This window comes from Phasianus colchicus, chromosome 37, assembly GCF_987193195.1.
Source record: "Phasianus colchicus chromosome 37, bPhaCol1.hap1.1, whole genome shotgun sequence".
Taxonomy (NCBI): Eukaryota; Metazoa; Chordata; class Aves; order Galliformes; family Phasianidae; genus Phasianus; species Phasianus colchicus.
Window position 1 is genome coordinate 2,601,137 of NC_143472.1, and position 11,205 is coordinate 2,612,341.

General features: G+C 66.3%; 2 protein-coding genes across 6 annotated transcripts; both read left to right on the forward strand.

The window, feature by feature from the left end:
- The first annotated feature begins 2,657 nt into the window (after positions 1-2,657).
- Positions 2,658-7,601, forward strand: LOC116228261 (RNA-binding protein 4B-like). 5 transcript variants are annotated; one of them, XR_016461246.1, is made up of 5 exons: positions 2,658-3,036; positions 3,638-4,057; positions 6,181-6,881; positions 7,097-7,195; positions 7,450-7,593. XR_016461246.1 is itself a non-coding variant. In XM_090129736.1 (4 exons), exons 2-3 carry the CDS (start codon positions 3,646-3,648, stop codon positions 6,873-6,875), a joined length of 1,107 nt encoding a protein of 368 aa, XP_089985862.1. In that variant the 5' UTR covers positions 2,658-3,036; positions 3,638-3,645; the 3' UTR covers positions 6,876-6,881; positions 7,450-7,601. The 5 variants fall into 5 exon arrangements, 2 of the variants coding, with proteins under 2 accessions (XP_089985862.1, XP_089985861.1); XR_016461245.1 differs by having other exon boundaries at positions 6,181-7,195; positions 7,450-7,597; XM_090129736.1 differs by lacking the exon at positions 7,097-7,195 and having other exon boundaries at positions 7,450-7,601.
- A 141-nt stretch (positions 7,602-7,742) lies between these two features.
- ZNRD2 (zinc ribbon domain containing 2) lies at positions 7,743-11,125 on the forward strand. The gene is made up of 4 exons (XM_090129587.1): positions 7,743-7,909; positions 8,721-8,854; positions 9,499-9,562; positions 10,734-11,125. The coding sequence occupies exons 1-4, from the start codon at positions 7,774-7,776 to the stop codon at positions 11,123-11,125; spliced, it is 726 nt and encodes a 241-aa protein (XP_089985713.1). The 5' UTR covers positions 7,743-7,773.
- The last annotated feature ends 80 nt before the right edge of the window (positions 11,126-11,205 follow it).

Sequence of the window (11,205 nt, forward strand, 5' to 3'; positions counted from 1 at the left end):
TCAGATCGGGGGCCCCGTGAGGCCTTGAGAGTCGTGGGTGCTCCTTGAGGCATTGGGTGGAGCCCAGAGGAAAAGTTCTTCCTGAGAGCCAAAGATCTTCCCTATGTCCGTGGGTCTTCCCCACATCTTTGTGGCTCCCCCAAAACTTTGCGGTCTCTCCCACACCTGTGGGTCTCCCCCACAGCCAAAGGTCTTCCCTACATCCTTGGGTTTTCCCCACGTCCTTGGGTTTTCCCCACATCTTTAGGGTCTCCCCCAGACCCGAAAGTCTCCCCCACAGCCAAACTTCTTCCCCACGTCTTTGAATTTTCCCAAAAACTTTCAAGTCTCCCCCTGAGCCAAAGTTCTCCCCTCAGAGCCAAAAGTCTTCCCCACATCTTTGGGTCTCCTCCAGACCCAAAATCTCTGGGCCTCCCCCCTGTCCTCAGATCCTTGCATCTCCCCCAAACCTCTGGGCACCCCCAAAACTCTCAGTCTCCCCCCAAACACCCCAGATCTCCCCTCACTCCCCTCCCATCTCCCCCCGACCCTCAGATCTCCCCCCAAACCCCCTAAATCTCCCCCCCAAGCCCCCCAGATCTCATCCAGATCCTCACAACTCCCCCCAAACCCCTCAGAACTGCCTCCAAACCCCCTTCATCTCCCCTCAAACCCCCCAAATCTCCCCCCAGATCTCTCCCCCCACCCCCCGGATCTTCTCTAGACGTTCAGAATTGCGCCCAAACCCCCTCCATCTCCCCTCACCCCCCCCATTTGCCCCCAGACCCTCAGATCTCACCCCAGATCCCCCCCAAACCCCTCAGAACTGCCTCCAAACCCCTCAGATCTCCCCAAAACCCCCCAGATCCCCCCCAAGCCCCTCAGATCTCCCCCCAGATCCCCCCCAAACCCCTCAGAACTGCCTCCAAACCCCTCAGATCTCCCCCACAGCCCTCAGATATTCCCCAAACCCCTCAGATCCCCCCCAAACCCCTCAGATCTCCCCCTCACACCTCCTCCCCATACCCCCCCACCCCTTCCTCACCCAACAACCAGACTCCCTCCGGCCTCATCCCATCCAACAGCCTCGCCAGGGCCGAGTTCTCCAGGACGGCGGCGTTGGGACACGAGCCGGGGAATTTGGCCACCACGTTGGTGATGGCTCCGGCCGCGTCGCAAACCACCTGCATGTTCATGGAGTGGAAATTGCGAGCGTTGCGGAAGGCCAACTCGTTCTCGGATGGAGCCCTTAAAGCCACATGCATGCTGCCCAACAGCCCCAGCACCCCGGGGAAGGGACCGGGGTGAGGAGCGGAGCGGCCGGGCGAAGGGAAGGCGATGTAACGGGCGGCACGGCGCTGCAGGGCTTCCAAAAACTGAGCCAAGCAGTTGGACATGGCGGACTGGCTGATGCCCGTGGTGTCACGCGTGGCTGTTTGGAAGGAGCCCGACGCCAGGAAGGTGAGAGCCGACGTGACTTTGACGGCCACGGGCAGAGCGTGGCTGCGGCCCGTCAGGCTCTCCAGGTCGGCTCCCAGCTCCCGGCACAGCCCGGCGATGGCGGCCTTGTCCAGGCGGTAGCGACGCAGCACCTGCTCCTCCGTCAGGTCCAGGAAGGAGCTGCGCGTTCGGTAGACCCGGTGCTCCGGGTAGAAACGGCGACGGCGGCCCCGTTTGCGACGGAGGATGGGGATGGAAGCCGGGGGTGATGGAGGTGGGGGGGGAGGAGGTGGGAGTGCTGGAGGGGGGGGAGGTAATGGGGATGCGGCACCGCCGCGGTCGCGGATGCGGCGGAGGAGGAGGAGGGAGTCTGACATGGTGGTGGGGGGGGGGGGCAGGGGTGGGGATATGGGGGGGCTGAGGGGGTGGGGGGCACAGGGGGATGGATATAGGGGGTAGGGGAGGGGGACAGGGAGGGCAGAGGGGATGGGGGGGTGGGGGTACAGGGGGACTGGGATGGGGTACGGGGGCACAGGGGGATGGAGATGGGGGATAGGGAAGGGGGAATGGGGGGGCACAGGGGATGGGGGGATGGGGGTATAGGGGGATGGAGATGGGGGTACGGGGGCACAGGGGTCGGAGATGGGGGATAGGTGAGGGGGACAAGGGGGGGTACAGGGGGTGGGGATGTGGGGGGCACAGGGGGATGGAGATGGGTATCAGGGGTTACAAAGGATGGGGAATGGGGGGCACAGGGGATGGGGGTATGGGGGTACAGGGGCACAGGGGGATGGAGAGGGGGGATAGGGGAGGGGGACAAGGGGGGCACAGGGGGTGGGGATATGGAGGTCAGAAGGGATGGGGGTACAGGGGGCACAGAGGGGCTGGGATGGGGATCAGGGGTTACAAAGGAGGGGGGCACGGGGGGTGTAGGGCATGGGGGATGGGGGCACAGGCGGTGGGGGGCACAGGGGGTGGGGGATGGGGGCACAGGGGGACTGGGATGAGGAGCTGGGGGCAGGAAGGGACGGCGATCGGAAGGGGACACGGGTGGGGGCGGCTGCTGGGCTGGGGACACGGAGGTCACGAGGGAGCGGGGACCGGGACGGAGGAACGGACACGGCAGAGCGGGGGGCGTGGCCAGCCGTGAGGGGCGTGGCCAGGGGAAAGGGGCGGGGCGAGACGGAGGAGGGGGCGGGGAAAAGGTGTGGGCGGGGCCGGGCGCGGGGCGGGGCCTGGCCTGGTCGGGCCTCTGGAAGCCTCGCGTTGCCGGCGGGGAGGCTCCGGTTCCGGTTCTGGTTCCGCTTCCCGTCACACTTCCGGTTCCGGTCTCGGCACCTCCGTTCGTCGGACCGCGCTCCTCCCGATTGGCTGTCGTTTGCCGCGTGACCGGAAGCGCCTTCTCGCTATTGGTTGTCGAGCGGGCGGGCGCGCCGCGCTGTGACGTCACCTCCCAGAGCCCCCCGCGGAGCCTCCGCCAATCGTGCCGCACTTCCGCCGAGAGCTCGACCAATCAGCGGGCGAGGGGGGCGGGGCGCGGCGCAAAGGAGGCGCGGAGGGGAGGAGCGGCGCCTCCGCCATTTTGTCGCCGTCAGCGTCGCGGTGAGGGACAGCGCGGTGAGGGCCGGGGCCGCGGGCGGGGAAACGGAGGAGGGACGGGCGGCTGTGGGGGGGGTGGGCCGAGGTGAAGCGGGGCGGGGATGGGTTCTGCGTCCGCCCCCCTGAGGGCAGCGACGCCGGGGAGAGGGTTTGGGCCTAAACGCCGTGAGGGGGATGGGCGGGGGGGGGCATGGAGCCTGAAGGCGGCGGGTTTGGGGGTTGTAGGGATTGGGGGTATGAGGGGATTGGGGGGGGGGGGCAGGAGATGAGAGGTGTGGGGTTGGAGGGGGGTTGAGGGGGAGGTGGGGGGGGCTGGGGGCTGCTGGGTTGGGGGCCTTGCAGGGGGATGGAGGGGGGCTGGGGGCAGTGGGGAGGCTCGGGGGGAGCAGGAATAGGGGCTGAGGGCGATGGGGGTGGGGACAGCGGGGTGAGGGTGAGAGGTGTGGCAGACTGGGGACAGCGGGGACCTCGGGGGTTTCAGTGCTTGAGGCCTTGGGGTCTGGGAACGGGGTCTCGAGGGGAGTGATAAAGGGGGTGGGGGGGCAGAGAGGGGCTGGGGGAGGGGGGGGAGGCGGTAGTGAGGAACTCGCAGCCACCCCCCCCCCCGGCCCCACCGCAGGCCTGAAGATGGTGAAGCTGTTCATCGGGAACCTGCCGCGGGAGGCGACGGAGCAGGAGATCCGCTCGCTGTTCGAGCAGTACGGCAAGGTGCTGGAGTGCGACATCATCAAGAACTACGGCTTCGTGCACATCGAGGACAAGACGGCGGCCGAGGACGCCATCCGCAACCTGCACCACCACAAGCTGCACGGCGTCTGCATCAACGTGGAGGCCAGCAAGAACAAGAGCAAGGCCTCCACCAAGCTGCACGTGGGCAACATCAGCCCCACCTGCACCAACCTGGAGCTGCGCGCCAAGTTCGAGGAGTACGGCCCCGTCATCGAGTGCGACATCGTCAAGGACTACGCCTTCGTGCACATGGAGCGGGCGGAGGACGCGGTGGAGGCCATCCGAGGGCTGGACAACACCGAGTTCCAAGGTGACACCGCGTGGCACGGGGACGGGATGGGAGAGGGAGTCGAGGTCAGGTAGGACGGCGGGCCCGGCTCCGTCCTCGGTGCGAAGCCGCGTCCTCCCGGCTCCTCGCCCCGCCGTTCCGCGTTGAAGGGCACGGAGGTGTCCTGTGCGGCGCCCACACGGCGCTGTGGGGCTGAGAGGTGGGGCTGTGGTGGATGTGGAGCGGTGCTCGGGTGTCTTTGGCCCGAATCTGGGGTGTTTTGGGGTCTTCGTGTCCAAAATCTGGAGCGTTTTGGTGCTTTGGTGTCTCAATCCGGAGCATTTTGGTGTCCAGGTCCCCAAATCCAGGGCACTTTGTGTCCAAAACCTGGGGCGTTTTCGTGCCTTTGTTCCCGAATCTGAGGCGTTTTGTTGCCTTTATGTCCAAAATCTATGATATTTTGGTGCCTTTGTCCCAAAACCAGGGCGTTTCGGTACCCATGTCCCCAAATTCAGGGCATTTTGGTGCTTTTGTGTTCAAAATCTGTGGTGTTCTGGTGCCTTTATCTCAAATATAGGGCATTTTCATGCTTTTGTGTCAAAATCCGGGGCATTTTGGTGCTTTTACACCCGAAATATGGGGCATTTTGGTGCCTTTATTCTAAATATTGAGACTATTTATACGTGTCTCTCCATAATCCAGGCTGTTCTGATGCCTTTATGCCAAAAACAAGGCGTTTTAGTGCTGATGTCCCCAAATCCAGGACACTTTGGTGACTTTGTCCCCAAAGGTGGGGCGCTCTGGTGCTATTATCCCAAAATCTGGTGCACTTTCCTACTTTTATCCCCAAATCCAGGGCATTTTGGTGTTTTTTGTCCCCAAACCTGGGCATTTTGGTGCCTGTGTCCCTCAATCCAGGGGGTTTTGGTGCCTTTATCCCCAATTTTGGGAGTGTTAGTGCCTGCGTCTCCAAAATCTGGGCTATTTTGGTGTCTTTATCCCAAATCTGGGGTGTTTCGGTGCACTTTGCGTTGTTTGTTGAGATTTGCAAGGAATGCTCAGCTGCCTTCAGCCCAAATTTGGGGCATTTTGGTGCATTCCAGCCCAAATTCAGAACATTTTGGTGCTTTTCCTTCGGTTTAGTTGAGATTCATAGCAGTGTTAGCGAAAATTCGGGGCACTTTGGGACCTCTGATCCAAACGTGGGGCAGTTCAGCGCCCTTCCTCCCCACCTGCTGACATTTGTAGCCACGCTCCGTTCCTTCCAACCCAAATTTTGGAACATTTGGGTGCCTGCAGTGCAAATCTGGGGCACTTTGGGGAACCTCCAACCCAAAATTGAGTCGCTTTCGGACCTCCAACCCCAATTTGGGGCACTTTGGGGGACCTCCAGCCCCAAGTTGAGGTACTTTGAGACCTCCAACCCAAATCTGGGGCACTCTGGGTCATTTCTCTCTATGTGTTGAGACCTGAAAGTGATACTCAGCCACCTCCAACCCCAATTTGGGGCACTTTGGGGGACCTCCAGCCCCAGGTTGAGGTACTTTGAGACCTCCAACCCAAATCTGGGGCACTTTGGGTCATTTCTCTCCACGTGCTGAGACCTGAAAGCGATACTCAGCTGCCTCCAACCCCAATTTGGGGCACTCTGGGGGACCTCCAGCCCAAATATGAATAATTTTGGTGCTCCCGACCCCAATTTGGAGCACTTAGAGACCACCAACCGCAATTTGGGGCCCTTTGGTTCACTTTCCCCCACACCTTGATATCTGAAAGCAATACTCAGCCGCCTCCAACCCCAATTTGGGGCATTTTGGTGCCATTTCCCCCCCCATGCTGAGACGCGCAGCGACGCTGAGGGTTCCGTACCCCGAATTTGGGGCATTTTGCTGCTTTTGGGGCCGTTTCAGCTCTCAGCCCCGTGGGTCCAACACCACATCGCGGTTCTGCGCCTCTCCCTTCCTCCCACGGGCTGCAAAACGGGGAGCAAAAAGGGGAGATGGGGGTCACGGATGCATCGCGAGGCTTTGAGCCGGCTCCGCTCCCCGCGGCTCGGTTCGGTTCGCCCGGAGGACGATGAGGAGGAGCCCCACGAAGGATTTTGGTCCCCCCCTCTGTGTGCCCGGCGTTAATTCCCACCTCCCTTTTGCGTCTGTTTCTTCAAGGCAAGCGGATGCGCGTGCAGTTGTCCACCAGTCGGCTCAGGACCGCGCCCGGGATGGGAGACAAGAGCGGCTGCTACCGGTGCGGGAAGGAAGGGCACTGGTCTAAAGAGTGTCCGGTAGATCGCCCGGGGCAAGTGGCTGACTTTACCGAGGCCTATAACGAGCAGTACGGAGCCGTGCGCACTCCCTACACCGCGGGCTATGGGGAGACCATGTATTACGATGACGCGTACGGCGGGATGGCCGACTACTACAAGCGCTACCGCGTCAGGTCCTATGCGACGGCCTCTGCGTACGACGCCTACGCAGAGCAGACCATGGCCCAGTACTCCCAGTACGCCCAGTACTCCCAGGTCCAGTCCACGGCCATGGCGGCCACCACGGCCATGGCCAGCCGCATCCCCACCACCTTAGACCCCTACGATAGAGCTCTGCTGCCCACCCCGGGCGCGGCGGCGGCCGCTGTCGCCGCCGCTGCCACCGCCGCCGCCGCCGCGGCCTCCTCCACCTATTACACCCGGGATAGAAGCCCCCTGCGCCGCACGGCAGCCGCGGCCACCACCGTCGGAGAGGCGTACACGTACGATCGTAGTCAGCTGTCGCCGGTCTCGTCGGTCGCTCGCCCTTCGCTCTACGACATGCAGCGCTTCGAGCGCGACCCGTACGCGGACAGGGCGCGGTACTCTGCCTTTTGAGCCGAGGTGAGCGCCTGCCGCGGGGCCGACTCTCCCGTGAGGCGTCCCCGTGGATTTCCTGCCCCGCCGAGGGGGGCCGAGAGCGAGAGGAGGTGTGGAGAGGGGGAGGGGGACGCGGCCGCGCACCCCCAGGGCGGAGCGGGGCGGTGAGCGCGGCGCTGCCAGCACCGGTCCCTCCCGGTTCGGCGCCGGCCGGTTGGTAACGGGCCTTCGTCTCCCAGGAGGTGACCCCCCCAAGGCGGAAGGAGCCCGGCAGGATTACTCCCCCCCAAGCCGAGGAAGCCCCCCCGGAGCCCCCTCTGCGGCCGGCGCCGCGTCAGGTCAGAGGAGCCCCGGGTCGCCGCCGCCGGTCTCGTCCCCGCGTCGCGGGATCCAACCGGGGGGGGCTCCCCTCTCCCAGCGCCACGGGGGGGAAGGGGCCGCTCGCCCCCCCCCCACCACGCACCCACCTCCCGTCTCCTCGGGGTGTCACCGTGTGTTCCCCACGTCCTGGCTGATCCCCACCCCCCGCCGGCGGCGTCCCCGGGCCGGTGGTCCCGGCGCAGCCCTCTGACCGCTCTCTGCTCTCTTCCAGGTCGGGTGGCGGCGAAGTGGAGTCTACGTTTCCCCCTCCAAAACGGCCGCCGGGCCCCCCTCCCCTCCCCTCCCTTCCCCTCCCTCCCACATCCTCCCCCCACATTTTGTACGGAGGTTCCCACGACTTCATCCCTCCCCGCCCCCCACAGGTCCCGGACCCCCCCCCCAATTTTTTCACCCCCTCACCCCCTCCGTCAGCTTTTCCAGCGAAATAAAGGTTTCCCACCGACCCCCTTCGTCTGCTGGGTTTTTTTTTTGGGGGGGGGGGGGGGGGGGCGGGAGAGGGGTCGCTGGGAGGAGTTTTTTGCAAGATCCGGAACCAATGTGCGCGGTGTCGGCGCGCGGCGGGTTTATTTCAGGGCAGGACTCGCTTCCGCCGGAACCATCGGCGGCGCACCGTCGCGTGACGTCACTTCCGCGCGACGCCGTCTCCTCAGCGACGATGGCGCTGAACGCGGGTGCGGAGCGGCGCAACGGGACGGGACCCCCTCCTCCCCCCTCCCCAAAACCCCCCCGACCCCCCCCCCAAACCCCTCAGGACCGCCCCCCCCTCACCCCCCCTCTCCCATCGAGCCCCCCATCAACCCCCAAAGCCCCCCCCAAATAAACCCCCTCAGCTCCTCCCCAAAATCCCCGCCCCCCCCCCCAAAGACCCCCCTCAGAATCCGCCCTGAGCCCCCAGCACCGCCCCCAAAGACCCCCAGAGCCCCCCCGAGTTACCCCCAGACCTCCCCCCCCCCCCCAAGATCCCCGAAACCCCCCCCGAGACCCCCAGGACCCTCCCCGAAATTCTGAGAACCGCCCACCTGAACCCCCCCCTTCCCGCCCCCCCCAGAGACCCCCAGAACTCCGCCATAAACCCCCAAAGACGCCCCCGCCCCCAACCAATGAACCCCCCCCCCCCCCCCAGGATCTCAGGATCCCCCTTAGAGACCCCCCAGAGCCCCCCCCCGAAGTTACCCTTCCCGTCTCCCCCCCCGAGACCCCCAGAACCCCTCCGAAATTCTCAGAACCACCTCCCGATCCCCCCCACCTGAACACCCCCCCCGGAGACCCCCAGAACTCCGCCATAAACCCCCAAAGACGCCCCTCCCCCCCAACGAATGAACCCCCCCCCCAGCATCTCAGGATCCCCCTTAGAGCCCCCCAGAGCCCCCCTTCAGACAGCCCTAAAACCCCCAATAATCCTCCAAAGCTCCTCCAGACCCCCCCCCCCCTCAGTGTTCCCCCTCCCCCCCCCCCCCGGTAACGGCGGTCCCGTTCCCGCAGGCACCGACCCGGATTTTGGGGGGGGGGCGGCGGAGGAGGAGAGGAGGGAACGGCAGGAGCGGATCAGCCGGGCGCTGGGGCAGTACCTGCTGCGGGGGTACCGCATGCTGGGCAGCTGCTGCCCGCACTGCCAGGTGGGGGGCGCGGGGGGGGGCGGGGGGGGGCAGTGGGGGGGTTGGGGCAGCGATGGGGGGGCGCTGGGGGGGGTGGGAGGGGGCTCAGGGGGTACCGCGTGGTGGGGAGCTGCTGCCCATAGTGCCGGGGGGGGGTCGGTGGGGGGCTGGGGGGGATCCGGGGGGGTTGGGGTAGCGTTGGGGGGGCTGAGGGTTTTCTGGGGGGGGTCTGGGGGCGGGGGGAGGGTGGTGGGGGGGTTGGGGTAGCGATGTGGGGGCTGAGGGTTTTCTGGGGGGGGTCTGGGGGGCTTGGGGTAGCGATGGGGGGGTTTGCAGGGGGCTCAAGGGGTCCCGCATGGTGGGGAGCTGCTGACCCCAATGGGTGGGGGCTTGGGGGCGGGGTGTGGGGGGGTTATGGAATGGGGGGGGGCCGTGGGGGCGGGGCTGTGGGGTGGGGGAGGGGTTAATGGGGCCGGGGGGGGAATGTTAGGGGGGGAGAAGTGGTGTGGGGTCTGCGGGGGGTCGTGGGGTCATGGGGGGAGAGGTGGGGATGGGAGCGGGATGTGGGGCCGGGTGGGGGTCCCTCTGACCCCCCCCATGCCCCCCCCCCTCCCCTTGTGACCCCCCCTCATTCCATTCCCTCCCCCCTTGTGTCCCCCCCCCAGACCATCCTGCTGCAGGACCGGCAGCAGCAGCTCTACTGCGTCACCTGCCAGGAGCTGGAGCGGGGTGTGTGGGGGGGCGGGGGGGCTTGGGGGTCGGGGGGGGGGAAGGGAGTATGGGGGGTGGGAAAAGGGTTGGGGGGGGATATGGGGTAGGGGTGAAGAGGGGGGTAGAGGGGATGGGGATATGGGATGGGGTCGGGGGGGGGCAGGGAGTGGGGATGGGGGGGTGAGGAATTGGGTTGGGGGGAGACAGGGGGTGGGGGGGGTGGAATGGGGTCCTGGGGGGGGGGGTCAATGGTTGGGGATGGGGGTTGGGTTGGGGTCTGGGGGGGGGGCAGGGTAGGGTTTGGGGTACAGAATGGGGTTTGGCAGGGGGGCAGCGGTTATGGGGGGGGGACATGGGATGGGGGCGGGGGGGTCACAGGGGATGGGGTCGAGAATATGGGGTTGGGTTGGGGGGGGCGAAGGGGGTGGGGGCGTGGGATGGGGGTGGGGGGGCGATACGGGGTCGAGGTGGGGGTGGGCAGCAGCTATGGGGTGGGGTTGGGGAGGGACAGGGGTGATGGGGTGGGGGTGTCTCGGGATGTGGGATGGGGTGGGGGGGGTCACAGGGGCCATGGCACGGGGTTGGGGTGAGAATATGGGGTTGGGTTGGGGGGGGCGAAGGGGGTGGGGGCTGGGGGGGGCGATATGGGGTCAAGGTGGGGGTGGGCAGTGGCTATGGGGTGGGGGGGTCTTGGGATATGAGATGGGGTGGGGGGGGATAGGGTCTATGGGATGGGGCTGGGGGGGTCACAGGGGCCATGGTACGGGGTTGGGGGGGTGGAGAGTGTGGGATTGGGTTGGGGGGGGCACAGGAGGTGGGGGCTGGGGGGGTCGATATGGGGTGGGGTGGGGGTGAGCAGCAGCTATGGGGTGGGGTTGGGGGGGGACAGGGGCGATGGGGTGGGAGTGGGGGGGGTTACAGGGTTATGGGATGGGGGTGGGGGGGTCAAAAGGGCTGTGGCACGGGGTCGGGGGGGGGTCACAGGGGGGTTGTGATGTGGGTGGGGGGGGGGTGGGATGGGCACAGGGGTGGCACAGGGGGTGGGGGCACGGGGTGGGTTGCGGGGGGGGGGGCGGGGGGGTTACGGGGAATATGGGAGGAGGAGGATTGGGGGGGGGGGGGGCAGAGGGGATGCGAGCAGCCCCTCCCCCTTCTAACTCCTCGCTCCCCCCCCCCTCCCTCCCCCCAGCCCCCCCCACCCCTCCCTGCCACCCCAACGCCCCGCGCCCCAAACACTGCGAAGGGGCTGCGGCGGGGCCCCCCCCGCCCCCCCCCCTCCCCTCATCCTCTCCCCGCCCCCCGTCTCCGTCTGCGCCCCCCCCCGCCTCGTTTCCCCCCCCCCAGGTGGTGGCGGCGGCGGAGGCGGCGGTGCTGGTGAAGCTGCGTTGGGCCACGCAGGAGCTGCCCCAAAACCCCACGGCCGAGGGCAGCGCTCAGCTCTGCGCCCTCATCCGCTGCTGCGCCGAAGCTCTGAAGGCTTTGAGGGGGCTGGGGGTCACCCACCCCCCCCCCGCCCCCACCCCAACCCCCCCACCCCAACCCGGGACCCCCCCACCCCATGATTCGGCCTCGTATCCATAAAGGGTTTTGTCCCCTTCTCTCACCCCGAGGGTGAAGCCCATAAGCCGTGGTTGTGTCGGTTCTGAGTGCGGCGGGGGTGT